General features: G+C 45.2%; 1 protein-coding gene and 2 pseudogenes across 1 annotated transcript in view; 1 reads left to right on the top strand and 2 right to left on the bottom strand.

Annotated features, from left to right (window-relative positions):
- Positions 1-1,282: 1,282 nt before the first annotated feature.
- LOC115063915 lies at positions 1,283-1,418 on the bottom strand (annotated as a pseudogene).
- Positions 1,419-2,405: 987 nt separating this feature from the next.
- Pigk (phosphatidylinositol glycan anchor biosynthesis class K) overlaps positions 2,406-15,396 on the bottom strand; it is a 70,377-nt gene continuing 57,386 nt past the window's right edge. The window contains exon 11 of the mRNA XM_021196307.2: positions 2,406-2,857. Within this exon, the coding sequence (XP_021051966.1) occupies positions 2,741-2,857 (117 nt within the window). The 3' untranslated portion in view covers positions 2,406-2,740. The remainder of the gene's footprint in view (positions 2,858-15,396) is intronic.
- LOC110320140 lies at positions 5,889-6,347 on the top strand (annotated as a pseudogene).

The following is a 15,396-nucleotide window of genomic DNA, read 5'->3' as shown; positions in this document are numbered from 1 at the left end:
TCACAGTCCACCCTCTGTCCACGTCACAGTGAGTCTCACAGTCCACCCTCTGTCCACACATCACAGTGAGTCTCACAGTCCACCCTCTGTCCACACGTCACAGTGAGTCTCACAGTCCATCCTCTGTCCACACATCACAGTGAGTCTCACAGTATACCCCTCTGTCCACACGTCTTTACTTGTAAATGTCCACTGCAATGAGTCATCGCTCTGGCTGGAGGTCTTTGGTTTCTGTGACATCATCAATAGAGGATCCTCACCAGGACTCCTACAGCTTTGGAAGTGCAGGACTGGCTCGTTCATGCACCCCAACGATTTGCAGATAGTATGGATGTTGGGGATGGACCTGGGCTGCTGGGCTCTCCTCTAGCTTCCCCTCCAGGATGAGCTCTCCAGCACTGCTCTGGCTAAGCCACCCCGTGCCGCCATTGGCGGGAGGCAGGGTCAGCTGACAGCACCCATGCCTTCAGAATTAAGTGCTCTGTTCTGCCCAGTCAAGGCATGGGCCCACTCTCCCCAGTGCTGCAGCAGGTAAGGGAGCAGGCTAGTTTCCCTGTACCCATCACCCTGTGGGCAGCTTTCCTGACTGCTGGAAGCTGCAAGGGAGGCATCTCTGTGCCCCTGTCACCCCACAACAGCCAAGTAGAGGGTCAGCTCTCCCACACTCACACATCCTCTGCCCAGGACACCTCATGGCAGAGGAGTGGCAGGACCAGTTCTCCCTCACATAGGGGCCCAACTCACCCACACTCCTACTTCCAGGACCAGCTCCGCAGTGCTGCCAGGGCAAGGCGAAGGGCCAGATCTCCAGAGGGCTGCAGCCAGTGAAGGGCGGGGCCCGTTCTGCACAGCCTTGGACATCCACGTGGTCCCCAGAGGCTGCCCCATCAGGGTCTTCCCCTGCTCTATAGTGACATCGAGCCTCAGATATGGACACCTATCCTTGCCCCTGCATAGCCACGGACTCAGACACGGCCTTCACTAGCAGCATGGCCCGAGGTGGCAGCGCTGGCCACTAACCACAGGCTACTCCTCTCTGCCCTTGAGTCTCCCACCTGACCAGCACATACTAACATATCATGGTGACTCCTGCAGCAGGGTGGCCATGCAGCTGGTGGGCCCCTGGATGACATCCTGTCTGTGCACAGCAGGTGGGTATATTCAGCCCACCTGTGTCATACATCAGAGGGCAGGTCTGTGGGTGGCATGTTGGTCCACAGGCCTCTATCATTTTCCTCCCAAGTTGCGCTGCCTCGATTTGATTTGATAATTGATTTGATTATTATGTGTCCTAGGCATAACACAATTTTGGCCACCAGGCAACAAGCCAGGATGGACAAGGACAGCCATGTGCTCTGCCCCTGGCTGATATAAGAGCAATATTACCAACAAGGTGTCTCTGCCTATTGCCAGGGATTAGAAGACTTTTCTTAATTGTTATCTACAATTAGAAACAGTATTTGTAAAGAAAACAGATGAACATATAGATTCTTGGATGAAACACCTGAGACTCTCCTCAGACATGAATAGTAAACCTATAGGCACAGCCCACCCCAGCACGGCTCTCTGATGCCAAGGTCTGAAAGAGAAAAGTGTGTCTGAGATTGGTCACAAGACCCAAGCTTGGCCATCTTTTCACTGCAGGAAGACGTGGAGGTGACTGACATCCTAGAAGAGTCAGTGTTGGATGTGTTTTACTGATCCATCAGACATGAAGGTGGGGCCTTCAGTGTGTGCTCCATGCATGTTATCCAGTTTATGGGGCTATCCTCAGGGACAACATAGATCCAGCTGTCAGCAATCAGTCTCTTTCAGGACAAAAACTGAAGAGATATAATCAATTCTAGAAGTTTCTTAAAAATAAAAAATAATAGGGCATGTTTCTCTGAGGGGTTACCACTAAAAATTCTCAGAGGCATGACTTCCCTAGATAAACAGCTAGCAAAGCTGTGTTTCCATCTTCCCATGCAATTAAAGCTGCAGAATTCCAGAGTCGTTAGTACTCCAGAGTGAGCCCAAGGGAACTCTGGGAACAGGTAAGGGTCCATCAGGAGCTGTCACGTGAACACCATACAGTAGGTAGTGCATTCCGTGGTGTTTCTCTTTCACATGAACACCATACAGTAGGTAGTGCATTCCGTGGTGTTTCTCTTTTCTGTTGTTTGTTGCCCAGGCAGACTTTCAACCCCCAGGGCTCAAAAATCGACTTAGCCTCCTGAACAGCCTGGACTGCAGGCAAGTGAGGCAAGTCAGGCTCACAGTATACCTACCCTTGAAGGATGTCCAAGGGCGGAGAAAGGTTAATAATGCATTGTAAACACCAAAAGATTAGGATGGCATATTCTGTATGGTTGGGAACATATGTCCATAGATAAAAAGACGAAGACAACACACACAAACCTATTAACGGAAGTAACTTCCTTTAGTGGGAACCAACACCTTAACAACTCTCACTTTTACAATGAGAGGAGGGTAAAAAGAATTAAGCAATAAGTTCCAATGTCATTGCTCTCTGCTTTCTATAACTCACACACACAAACACAATGAAAGACATATTCTGTGGCCAATAAACAAGTGCATTAACAATATTATGTTTTAAGTCAAAAGTTCATTAATATTCAATTTTCCTAATTTTCTTCCCAAATTACACAAAAGCAACATATTTAAAAACATATAAAAACCTAAGTTTTGATCCAAGGCTGCAATCTTCCATTCATTCTTCTTCATACATCTTTGAGTCTTAAAAAATGAACTTCATATGCTTGATTCCATAGGTCTTGAAGAAGACCATGATGATGAGCGCCCACAGCCCCAGGATGAAGCCTCCGGGAGGGTGCCAGTCTCTCGGCTTCGGCTTCTGCAAGACAAGGACAACATGGCCACCTCAGAGCTGAGAACGCAGCAATAGATAATGTAAATGCTGATGGGAGAGCATTTAGTGACGAGTTATAAGGGCGTGGCCCAGTGAACACCACACTGGGACAGCAACAGGGGCAGACTTCAAATGGGATAGCTGTCCTGCTAAACGTGCCGCAGAGGGGCCTGTCCTGGCACAGCACAACCAGCTGCCTCCCTCCTCCAACTCCCTCGGCACTGTCCATCTCTCCACCAGTTCCCACTTTGCACGTCTCATCTTCCCCGGCACCTCTGGCCCCTGAGGGCCCTGCTGCCGCTGACAGGAAGCACTCACACCACTCCTTAGAGGTTGAGGACAGGGCACAAGCTACCACAGCAGCAACCTTGGTTGTACTTTCCCTTCACAGAGGTGGCCTTTACCATGGTGTACTTCTTCAAAACTCACTGACTAGGGTGATGCCGCCCAAGACTGATTCTGGCAGAACTCTTTTTCTCTCAATTCTCAAAAGGCTGGCTCCTCCTATCTACCACATCAGTTACCTTTACCGCTCATTTCACACCGGCCTGCTGAGCTCCAAGCTTGTCAGAGTCCAGCTGAGTGTCCTGTGCGCCTCCATCTAGTGTCCACATGCACTTCTTCTCCCACACACCCCACAGTCCACAGCTGAGTGTCCTGTGCGCCTCCATCTAGGGAAGACCATTCTCCCACCTTGCTGTGTCTTCAATAGTTGCATTACGGTTCTGTAAGTGAGGCGTGTGCCTACTATGTCTTTATGTGTCAACTTACTATAATGTTAACCAGGATGGTAACAGTTACAAGCTGAAGACTACCCACTCAACAAATGACCAACAAACAAAGGTTTTAAGTCTCTAATTTGTGGAATGATTTATTACACATCAAAGCCATGAAATATAAACACTGAAGTGACAGGAAAATATTGGCTCTTAAAGTCATAATAAAGACTTGCACGCACAGACCCACTTGTAGCTCTGATTTCAACAGTGGTGTGTACATACGACGGCCTGAGGGGACTGACTGGCTGCCCCACCAGGAGCTCTGCTGGAACAGGCAATGCCACACAGCCACTGCACAGTGTTTACTCCCACTCTCCAGGCCCAAGGTGAATGAAGTACTTGCTCTGCCTCTCTACTCACCAACAGTAGGCAAGGGGACCCATTATTGACAGTCAGATGCTGCCCCCTGCTGGACAAGGAAACACTTCCCTCCTCTGCTTTTGACCCTATGTAAAGTGACAGTGTGGTTAATCTAATTAGATAATTATGGATGACTGTTCTCCACTGGCACTTCCATTTTGATAGAACACTAATTATAGTTTTTCCTTACCGTGCATTTCACTTTGATGAGATGAGAATACCTACTGTTAAAGTTTTTATTAAGACCACTCTGTTCTCACTGGCCAATCTACAACTCCTGGGGGGAAAAGTAAACTTTCATTTGAAACTATTATACATATACAATGTGTATAGATGTATCTGTAATAACTACTGAGAAGAGCTCATGCTTGAAAGAAATACTCTTTTTAAAAATCAGTACTCATCAATCTTGTCAGTAATAGAGTTTTTTCCTTTACTTACAATAGCAATTTAAAAACATAAGACAAGTAGCTATGCCTATAGCATGAGATGTCAGGAAAACAATTATATTAGTTTACAGAGAGGGATAAGGCCTGAAGGGAGAAAAAAAAGGATAATGCTAGCCAATATTGTGGTACTGGTGCAAAACCAGAAAGATAGTCATAGAGAACAAAGTGCAGCCACCAATGTGCGGTTAAGATAGGAGTCAGGAGAATGGGGCGCAGGTGGCTAGAACTTAAGATACACTGTATTCATGCAGGAAATTACCATTACTAAAGTTCACAAATGTCAATGGGTTACAACAATAAAAGTTTATCATACTTCCCTCCCCTTTATCTGTGAGTGATGGCTCCAAGCCCCCAGCAAACATCGGAGAGCGCAGGTGGTACGGAACTCACTTTTCAATACAAACATTCTTAACACACACTGTAATGCTTAAATGGTACAGTAAAAGATTACTAATATTAATAAAATATAAATATTATAGCAACCTCCTACAGTAGATGTTATATGAATGTAAAAGAAAGAATTTACAGATGCTAGAACTTTCTAAAATCAATGGCAAAGAAGTGCTGTTTCCACATTCTTAACACTGGATTAGTGTCAAAGTCAGATTTGTTTTAACTCAGCCCTGGGAACACCAAAAAACACTTTATAGTATTTAAAGTTAGATATAAACACAAAGGACAAAGGGGATAAAATGTAGGGAATGCACACAGTAAAAAGATTTATAAGCCCAAATGCAATGAGTGAGAACAAAAGAGTTAAAGGTAGAGAACGGAAACAAATTTCTGAAATACCTGCACTTTACAAAGTATATAAATAAACTTTAAAGGAAAATCAATAGGAAAATGTAACAGAAGAAGGGATTAGGCTCAGGAGGCTTTCCCCCCAAAGTCACAAGGCACAGGGCTAATCAATAAAGGAGATGGGGATCAAAGCTCTCACCAATCTATAAAGGGCTAATTCACTTTCTCTGTCATAAAAACAGTATGCAAATGTATGCTCTTTAAAATTAAACTAGCAAATGTTAATTAACAAGGTCAACTTCAGTTTTAAGTCTTTAAACTGTTTCTTCTTCCTCTAGGAACCATAGTAAAGGAGCCCAGAAGTACTGACGAAGGTTCACAGGATTTCCAGTTTCACCTCCTCAGTAAAACGCAGAACACCGCGGCCAACGCGCTTGTAAACAGTTTTAGTGATTTAAGGGATTCCTATCCCATGATAAGGAAGTTAAAACAACATGCAAACTGAATATGACATACAGCTTAGAATTCTACAGCAAAATATTTAAAGGAGAGAAATATACTAATTCCTTAGTTTTGCTTCTCTGGAGGAAGTAGGATTGTAGATGGACACTGCTCAACTCGGATTTATCTGCACTTTTAGAAAGTAAATGGCTCTTCCGGTCCAGGCACTGCGGGGAACATGCAGACATGGCCAAGTCCCAGAACCACACCATATACAACCAGTCCCGGAAATGGCACAGAAATGGCATCAAGAAACCCTGGTCACAAAGATATCAGTCTTTTAAGGGGGTTGACCCTAAGTTCCTGAGGAACATGCACTTTGCCAAGAAGCACAACAAGAAAGGCCTGGAGAAGATGCAGGCCAACAATGCAAAGGCAGTGAGTGCATGCGCAGAGGCCATCAAGGCCCTTGTGAAGCCTCAGGCCATCAAGCCCAAGATGCCAGAGGGCCCCAGCTGCAGACTCAGTCGCCTGGCTTTCATCACTCACCCCAAGTTTGGGAAGCGGATTCGAAGCTACATGGCCACGGCTCAAAGGCTCTGTCATCCAAACCCCAAGGTTCAAACCAAGGCAGGGGCTCCAGCTCCAGCTAAGGCCCAGGCTTCAGCTTCAGCTCAGGCTCCAAAGTTGCCCAGGCCTCTGTGATGGCCCCATAGAAAAGGCTCCTGCCAGCGTGAAGACAGATGGATTGCCGTATTGCTGTGACACACCTACCTACACACTATTTGCAGATGACCAGTGTCCTATGCTGTTGTTACAAATGAACTTGAGGCAAAATCTGTTTTAAAAAAGTCTATGTATAATGCACAGGAATTTGAAGGAAGGGGGTGTATAAGGGGAATGCCCAGAAAAAACTGCAGTGCAAGAGTCTCCAGGCTGGGAAAGGCTCAGCTAAAACACACTGCCATGCAAATGTGAGCCCTGGGATTTGGAGCTGCAGAACCCCACACCCACGTGTCGCCTATGACTTCAGTCTCAGACAGCACGTACAGGCATCCTCGGAGCAAGCCAATGGTTAGCCAGAGCTCTGGATCTCACGAGATATTGCCTTAATAGATAAGGTAGAAAAGCAGTGGAGGAGGCTTCCTGGCACCAGCCTTGAAGCTCCTGTGCATGCACACCCACACCCACAAACGCACACGGGAAAAGTAGAAACCGAAACCTAATGGGGCTACCTAGGCATGCCTCATGCTCTTCTCCCATTGGAGGAGCAGTGTGAGATACTACTTAAGTAACATGGGTACCACGGGGGGTGGGGGGGGGCAGAGTGATTCGAGTGCACTCTCCATGTGTGTCCAATGCTGCTCCTGCCATCTCAGGATTGCTATACAACTCCATGTAACACTCTGGACATCCTCCACTGATCTTTTCCCTACAGCCACGTGACAGGTCAGTACCTTACAGCATTTTGTAGTACAGCTGTATTTGAAGCAAGCTCATATTAAAGTATTTTTATAATTTCATTCATGTCCATTAGAGCATTTCCTAAAATGACTAATTTTACACAGTTAAGGCACTCTACAGACTGCTGTTAAATACACTCTTCTTTTATTTTACCTCATAGAAACATCTACAATACAAAGGTGAATGGCTTACATAAAAACACAGTGTGTCAGGAACCAACACTCAGAAGCTCAAGGGCTACCAATTATCAAAATGTCTAACATTTCACATGAAAGGGCTGGGTAGCTAAGCAACACTACACTCAGCGTTGTGAAAGGTTCACCCCCCCCTTTCATGTGAGAAAATTACCATATAACTTCAAAACACTTAGAGTACAGAACTAAGTATTAAATTTATGTAAAGACGAAACAGGATTTTTGAAATTATACATATTTATTACTAAGCAAAGAGAAAATTACCAAAATTTCACCAAGATTCTTTTCTAAGAATAATGAGAATTAATTATACTATACTCTAGAGAAACAAAATTATAAAACAATCTACCAAGGTTACAGTTACAATACTTGAGAAAATAATTGGTTTCCACTGTCTATTTAATATAGTTTACTAGTATTTTTCTATGTATCTATACCCTTTACATAAAACCTAACGTATATTTTTAGTATGTATGACGGTTTTGCCTGCCTCATCTCTGCAGACCATGGACACGCAGTTCCCACAGGGCCAGCAGAGGTGGTTGGATTCCCTTGGAACTGACCTTGCAGACCTCTGTGAGTTACCACGTAGGTCCTAGGAATCCAACAGGAGTCCTCTGGAAAAACAGCCTGCGATTTTAATTTCTTCAGCCTCCATGACTTAAAGGCTTCAAATCACATTAATAATATAAGGGAAACCATGGTAGGCAGCCTTGTAAGACAACCCCACAATTCCCACTCCAAGAAAAACAAGGACTTCTAGGGCAGGGATGGGGCCTGTGACAGGGCCCTGTGAGCAGCTGGCTACAAAGCAGAGGAGGAGGAGTCTGAGACACACTGAGGGTCTCTAACAAAAGGACGGTTACTGGGATGGAGTAAAGCCGGTAAGAAGGCCTAGTTATCAGAGAGAGGCATCAAAGACAGTTATGTCAGAAGCACCGAACTACATCCTGGGTATTAGAGAAGCAACGCCACATTTCAGAACGGACAGAGAACAGGGGCCACGCAAAGAGCAGACAACCTTCAGCCTCCAAGCAAGGCCTGAATTCTACACCATGGAGAACTATCCTATAGTCTATCCTATCCTATCCTATCCGTCTTCCGAGGAAGACGGCCCAGGGTCTCGGGGACATTGCCGGTTGCTCTCCTGACTGAAGCTTCTGAGAGCCAGGGCCAGACTCCAGGAAAATGTGAAGTAATGGTGATTTTAAATTGCTGTTTGTTACAAAGCAAAACAAAATGAACACACTTGGAGAAAAACGTACTGATAGGAAATAAAATTTGATATTTGTTCTCTGAGGCAATAATTCATAGAGCTTACCATTTGTTTTTTTAAAAATCCATAAAAACAAAATACTCCACTGTGCCTCTTTGTATTTTCCATACCTATGTTTTCTACAAGGCCTTGCTCAAACACCATATCCAAGTATCTAAGTCAATGTTCTACATGAAGAGACACCATTATAAAGGACAGCGTTTAATTGGGGCTCGCTTAAGGTTCAGAGGGTTAGCCCATCATCCTCATGGTGGGGAGCATGGTGGCACACAGGCAGACATGGCAGCTGAGAGTTCTCTATCCAGAGTCCCAAAGCCCAACCCCAATGACACACTTCCCTTGGTCAGCTCATACCTACTCCAAGGCCACACCTCCCAGTTCCTCCCAAATAGTGCTGATTCCTGATGACCAAGCAATCAAGTATGAGTCTGTGGGGGCCATTCTTATTCAAACCACCACACAAGTCAAACAAAGCTGTCCAGGAAGAGAGGAGGGACTGAGCAAATGGGAAACTTAAACTCGTCCTTTACACTGAGTGTGAAGGAAAACATCTGAGGGGAGAAGCAGACACACAGACACACCCCATGCAAGACTTCCTAAAGTTAAAAATAAGACCTGTGGGATTGCGGCCAGGGGGGCCGCGCCTAGTTCCAGACAGCGCTCCCTGGGAACCCACAGGTCACCCCAGACAGGGAAGCAGATCAGGGCCTTGCTCAGCCATCACCAGAGAGGCTACCTCCTGCAGCAGATGGGAACACACACAGAGACCCCCAGCCAGACAGCATGCAGACAGTGAGAGCCCCTGCAACACTCACACCTAAACGGGGTGCCTCCATCAGATCCCTCCCCTCAGGTCAGGGAACCCATGGAAGAGGAGGTGGGAAGAGTGCAAGAGCCAGAGGAAACGTAGGACACCCCAAAGCAAGACTCTTGAGGTCCACATGCCTGCATGTGAATGTGCAGATTGAGGCGGCATGCATGCACAGGCCTGCCTGCACAGGTCTGCACCAGGCAGGACCCCCATTCCTACCCCAGGAACTATCTCCAGGTGACAACCACCTGCAGATGAAGATTTTGTTTTCTCCAAGGGTGTCTCCCTGGGGAAACAAACCCCTCTTAAGGGTGGGCTGCATGCCAGCAGTAGATGGCCAACAGAAAATGAACTCATCTTTCCAGGTTCCTTGTCTCAATGTCAGCCAGGGCTCTCCCTGCTTCTTGTTGTTTTTAATTCTATTTTTTAATTTTTATTTTATTTATATATCTTTTTTTCCCTCTTTTTAGCTTACAAGTCCTTTGCATATATGGCACCCCAAGTGTGCAGACGACTGGACCTCTGTGTCTTACGCCTTCTCTTAGGCTCTTCTCCTGCTCTGTTTTGCTGGTTGGTTGGTTTTGACCAGTTCAGATGTGTTAGTGTTTGTTTATCTTGTTATATTTTATTTCATATTATTATTATTATTATTATTATTATTATTATCCCACAGAAACCTGTGTGTTTGCTAATGACAGGGAGAAAGGGGTGGACTGGGAGCGGGAGGGGAGGAGAAACAGGAAGAATGGGGGGACTGTAATCAGGATATGCTGTGTGAGAAAAAAATCTGTGTTCAATAAAGAAAAATAGACTGCTACTCAAGATGCTAAAGCTAGTCTTTTGTTTATGGAAAAGTACCTGATAAGCTTTAATTTTTGAGAAAAGGAAAAAAGACCTTACTTTCCTAACTGAGTGGATGGAGTTCATACATTGTGTTTGCATTTTGGTTGGCTGTCGCCTGTCTCAGAAGGGGCAGACATTTGAGGAGATGACATTTGAGGTTGTCATCCCCCCCCCCAACAGGAAAATAAATAAGTAGATTGTAATGAAGTCCCAGGGCAATGAGGCAATTCACTGACAAAGTGCTAGTGGAGACTCAGTGGAATTCTGCGGATTACACAATCTAAAATAATGTACAGAAGCAAGAGACAAGAGCCAAGAGCAGAAGAGCAAATGGAGACCACACAACAGTTAAGGCAGGACGTCCAGACAGTGATGACTGAAAGGCAGAGAATAAAAGCATGGGGAATAAAAGCAGGAAACACAATAGAGTTCTTGTGACACAGGCTCTGAGACACTGACCAGGGAGTGCGCGTGACAGCACGTTCTCTTCAACCATGCTGGTAGACGAATGTGGTCACGCCCAGTTTAGCAATCAGATACACAGCTCTGATCTGATCCATGCAGTCTGCGCACCTACCCCACACCAGGGACTGCTCAGGTGCCAAGTACAACCCCAGAAGGACAGACAGGAGCCTTGACGCTGGCAATGCGGTGGGACAGACCGACAGTGAGCAGCGATGTGCAGACAGAAGTAACAGACAAAGCCCCGGAGAGACGGCAATGCTGCTGCTTCCTTTCCAAAAGGCGCCTGGCACTGCCGAGCAGCAGAAGGGGCTAAAGGAATATGCTACTTACACTCCCCAAGGACTCTGCACCCTCTTCGACTTCACTCTGATCTCTAGCGGGCACAATAACTTCTGACAGTCAAATGGGCAAGGGGCTAAGGGCTAGCCCCGTCTCTTCCAGTAACTAGCCAGCTCCTCGGTGATTCTTAGAGCCCCTCACTGTGCGTGATTCACCCTACAGCCTAACAGTAGAATTCTTTGTTAAAAGAGGTAAAAAGAGTTAGCGCTAATCCACACCAGTATTGGTAAGTGTCAAGAATGTGCTAGGTGCTCTCTCTATGTTGTCTTGTAAAAATTCTCAATTCATATTAATTTCATTTTACAGATAAAAAAGACTAGAGACATAGAAATCATCCAACATGACAAAATGATCAGTTAGCACACTTTCATTTGCACCTTGTCCTGGCTCATCCCAAGGCCATGCTCTCTGACCACGACAGTAATGCTTCCCTCTAGAAGAGACTGTCCAGGAGCTGAGGACAGGGAACCCTCCAAACAGCTGCATACAGGACAGAGCCTGGTTTGGACGCGGGTGCTACAGCTAACGTGAAGGACAGAAAGTGCAGTTTCTGATAAAATAGAAGAAGGATTCTCCAGCAAAGCCAGGAGAGAAGGGGGGAATGAGTAGCGGGCCCTTTGAGGGAAGGGGAGCCTTTGCTAGATGGAGACATCTTACTCCAGCAAGAGCAAACAAGTGTGGGAGGCGGCCTCAGGGCCAAGGAGAGAAGGGTGGGAAGAGACCAGGGCAGCTCCCGGGGAAGAGCATGGCGTGGACTGTGAGATCACCTTAGGATTTCAGAGCATGAAGAAATGTTCTCACATTGGTAAAAACAAAGTCAATGACCTAAAATATCACAACTCATTCCCCAGAAATTAAAAACAAAAACAACTTTATGTACATCCCAAGGAACCCCAGCACATATCACCAGTAGGTAAAGCCTGCTGGGCTAGGGAGCCCTTCTGAAGCAGTCACTGGCCCAGGAGTACTTCTAGATGCAAGTTGTGTGCCAGCTCCTAGTACTGTCTTGTTTAAACACAGTTAAATTCCAACTTCTTCGCTTTTAAGTTCTTCACTGTGGGTTTCCCGGGAGAAGCCTTACAATCCTTTCAAGTTTTAATGTCTGAATCCTAGAGTACTCTCTTTTGAGATATACCAACCGAAGAACAAATCACAAAACCCCCCTCTGTGCTTAAATGAAGCCATTCATGGGAGAAACAATTTAATTTCAGTCAAATTAATTTTTTGGAACTCTATTTGCTTGCATCAAAAACCGATCACAGACTGAATGACTTTTCAAATAAAGTTCAACAAAGCATTTTTAATAAAAGTAGTAACTGTTAGTCACAGCAGTCATTACAAAAGTGCTTAGCGTATCTTTACAATAAAAACAAATATTGTAATTATTTTACCCATATTCATAATGGTTCTTCCATGGACCAAGATCTTCTCTGTGGGTAATAATCTGTGACTAGGCTTTTGCACAGCCCTTCCTACCTCAGCAGTAGCTGAGCACATAGGACGGATTCACAGTTAGATGATAGATGGCAACTGCTACTGTAAGATGCCAACAAAAACTCTGCCCATTCTAGGATCTCAACTGCCGACACCTCCTGCTCCACCACAAGCTGTGCAAGCCTTCATTACAGGACACGGTACTAATTACAGAGAGGGAAAGAGTAATCCGTACCTAACCTAGTCATTTGTAATCACCACACATCTCTAGCAACAGTGTAGACTGAATAACTACCTAACCATAGATGTGTGTATTCCATACAATTAAGATATCTTAAACCACACACCTGCCAGGTACATGCAGTTAAACAACAACAACATGGGCTTCATTTTGTGTTAGTAAACTTAGAGCACTGGAACATTTAGAAAGGCACACATACAAAATGAGAAAATTAAAACTGATCAGATAAAGCATCTTCAATGGAAAGCACTATGACCATCAAATATGTGAATAAATAGGGACAGGCAGACAGACCAGAAATTATAGTCAGAGGTAACTGAAAAAATAGTGACACAGTAACAAACTGTGACTGGCATGATGAAATGCAAGTAGCCCTAACTATCTCAGATCTGTAACTGGAGACACCGACCGACCCTTCTCATGTGAGACAGGATGCTGGCACGCACATGCCAGTGTTACCATAAATGAGAACGTCAGTTCGTATTAAGAAGCATGCTCATTCCAGCTCAGGCCAGTTAGGTGACAGAGAAGTGGCCTAGCTACACAACTTGGGTGTGTGGCAAGGCTGCAGCACTGCTGAACATGAAGCTAAGGGGACCTATGCTTTCCTGTATCTAGGGACTCAGGCACTGCACACACAGGAGAGTCCCGGGACTTAGTGCTCTCTTTCCCAAAACTGCAGGGACAGATTTTGGTGAATTTGGTGACTGTCAAGATCCTTGAGATGGGCAAGTGACAATGAAGACAGCTGCTCAGAGCATCAGTGCTCTGCTCTATGTTTCTTTGGGTAACTATGGTAACCTGCCATATTGGAATGTAGATTAAACCTTTCCCCTGGAAGCACAGGATGGAAACCTGGTTTGGGTCCATTTTCTTTACTGGTATTTCTTTTAGACATTCTTCATCTAGAGAAGCCCCTGAGAGTGTTACCTCTGTATTCGCTGGAGGTAGAAAACTTCTTCACTTCAGTTCTGTTCACTTTAACACAGAAAGCAAGCATCGCTCCACCACAGCACACATGTGCCTCAGATACTAGCAGCACTGGAGTTCTCTGCTAAGTGATGCACTTTTGTAAAATAAAATACAGAAAAAGAAAATATTTCTTTTATTTGCCATATTTATAAGATTATAATGACTGTTAAAAAATCAAAAGTCAATTTACAACCACCATAATGATTTTACTATGGTTTCTATTAGTAAATGAAAATGTATTGTGGGGCATTTTAATGAGCTCTACTGTGTCTATAGGCATTTAAAATCATATTCTCAGGCGGTGGTGGCGCACGCCTTTAATCCCAGCACCTGGGAGGCAGAGGCAGGCAGATTTCTGAGTTCAAGGCCAGCCTGGTCTACAGAGTGAGTTCCAGGACAGCCAGGGCTATACAGAGAAACCCTGCCTCAGAAAAAACAAAACAAAACAAAAAAACATTACTAAAATCATATTCTCTGAAAAGAAGTGGCAAAAGGCTGCTGCGAAAGCCTTCCGCCTTGTAACTAAAGTGACGGGGCAATAGAAAGGGTGAGGTAATTACCACCCAGTAGCTGATACGCAAAGCACTGCACAGGGTCAAATGCCCAGGGCTGATACTCACCAGAGATGTTTGCCTTCTCAATGTGACAAACTCTACAGGACTTGTGGAAGAAATGTGCATTGCTATTTTTTGTTAATGTTTTAGCTGCGTATTGCTAATTTTCAAATATCCAAGGTCCACTCAGGCAAGTTAATGATCCAACATCTTTGCCACTCATTTTTCTGACAACCTGGATATCCACTTACCATGAGCACTTACAGAACAGTGGGGACAGACACTCTGCAGTGGGTCATGGAGTCACACCTTAGACATTCTCTTTATGGTCAGTTTTATGGAAAGAGCCTTGGTGTTCTAGACAATGGATCCTAGAGCAGGGGAGCCAGGTAATGCATTCTAAATAAGCAAGGCTCTTCTCAGTGCAGTCCTGCATCAGTGCCTTGACACCTTCCCCATGACTGTTTCCACCCACAACCCTTCAGAGTCTGTTTGTCTCCAACTCACTGGAGAGAACAGAGCAGTTATGGTAGAGAAGGGGTCAGACACAGGTCTTCTACAGTGAATCTGCTTAGCCATGACTTCCAATGAACGGAGCTAACCCTCATCTGCTGTAGGAATACCAAGGGAACTCTGCTGAGAGCCAGTCCTTCCAAAATAAGTTTTCAGTAAACCAGCACAGGAGTCATACCTGCTTATAATTCACAATCACCAAATTTTCTGAAGGAAAAAGTTCTGTGAAAATAATTTTAAGTGTTGATAAGGAGAGAACATTGATTAGTGGTCAAGAATATTGACTCTGGAGCCACTTGACCCAGACCCAAACTCTCACTTTGACATTTATAAGACTTCAAGCAGATTACTAAAGTGACTGAGACCCAGTTCATTTATATGTAAATGAAACTCCCTCAGTAGTACTATTTATTTTATGATGGTGAGGAGGAGGAAGAGGAGAAGGGGCAGCAGGAGGGGGAGGAGAAGATGGAAGCCAAGGAGGAACAGGGAGGAAGAAGAACAGAAAAAAAGAGCAGGAGGACAAACAGGAGGAGAAAGAACAGGAGGAAGAGAATCAGGAGGAAGAGCAGGAGGAGGAGGAAGAAGAGGAGGAGGAGGAGGAGCAGGAGGAGGAGCAGGAGGAGGAGGAGGAGCAAGAGGAGGAGG

Source organism: Mus pahari, chromosome 4 (genome assembly GCF_900095145.1).
Source record: "Mus pahari chromosome 4, PAHARI_EIJ_v1.1, whole genome shotgun sequence".
NCBI classification, from domain to species: Eukaryota; Metazoa; Chordata; class Mammalia; order Rodentia; family Muridae; genus Mus; species Mus pahari.
This window is presented reverse-complemented; position numbering and strand designations above follow the sequence as displayed.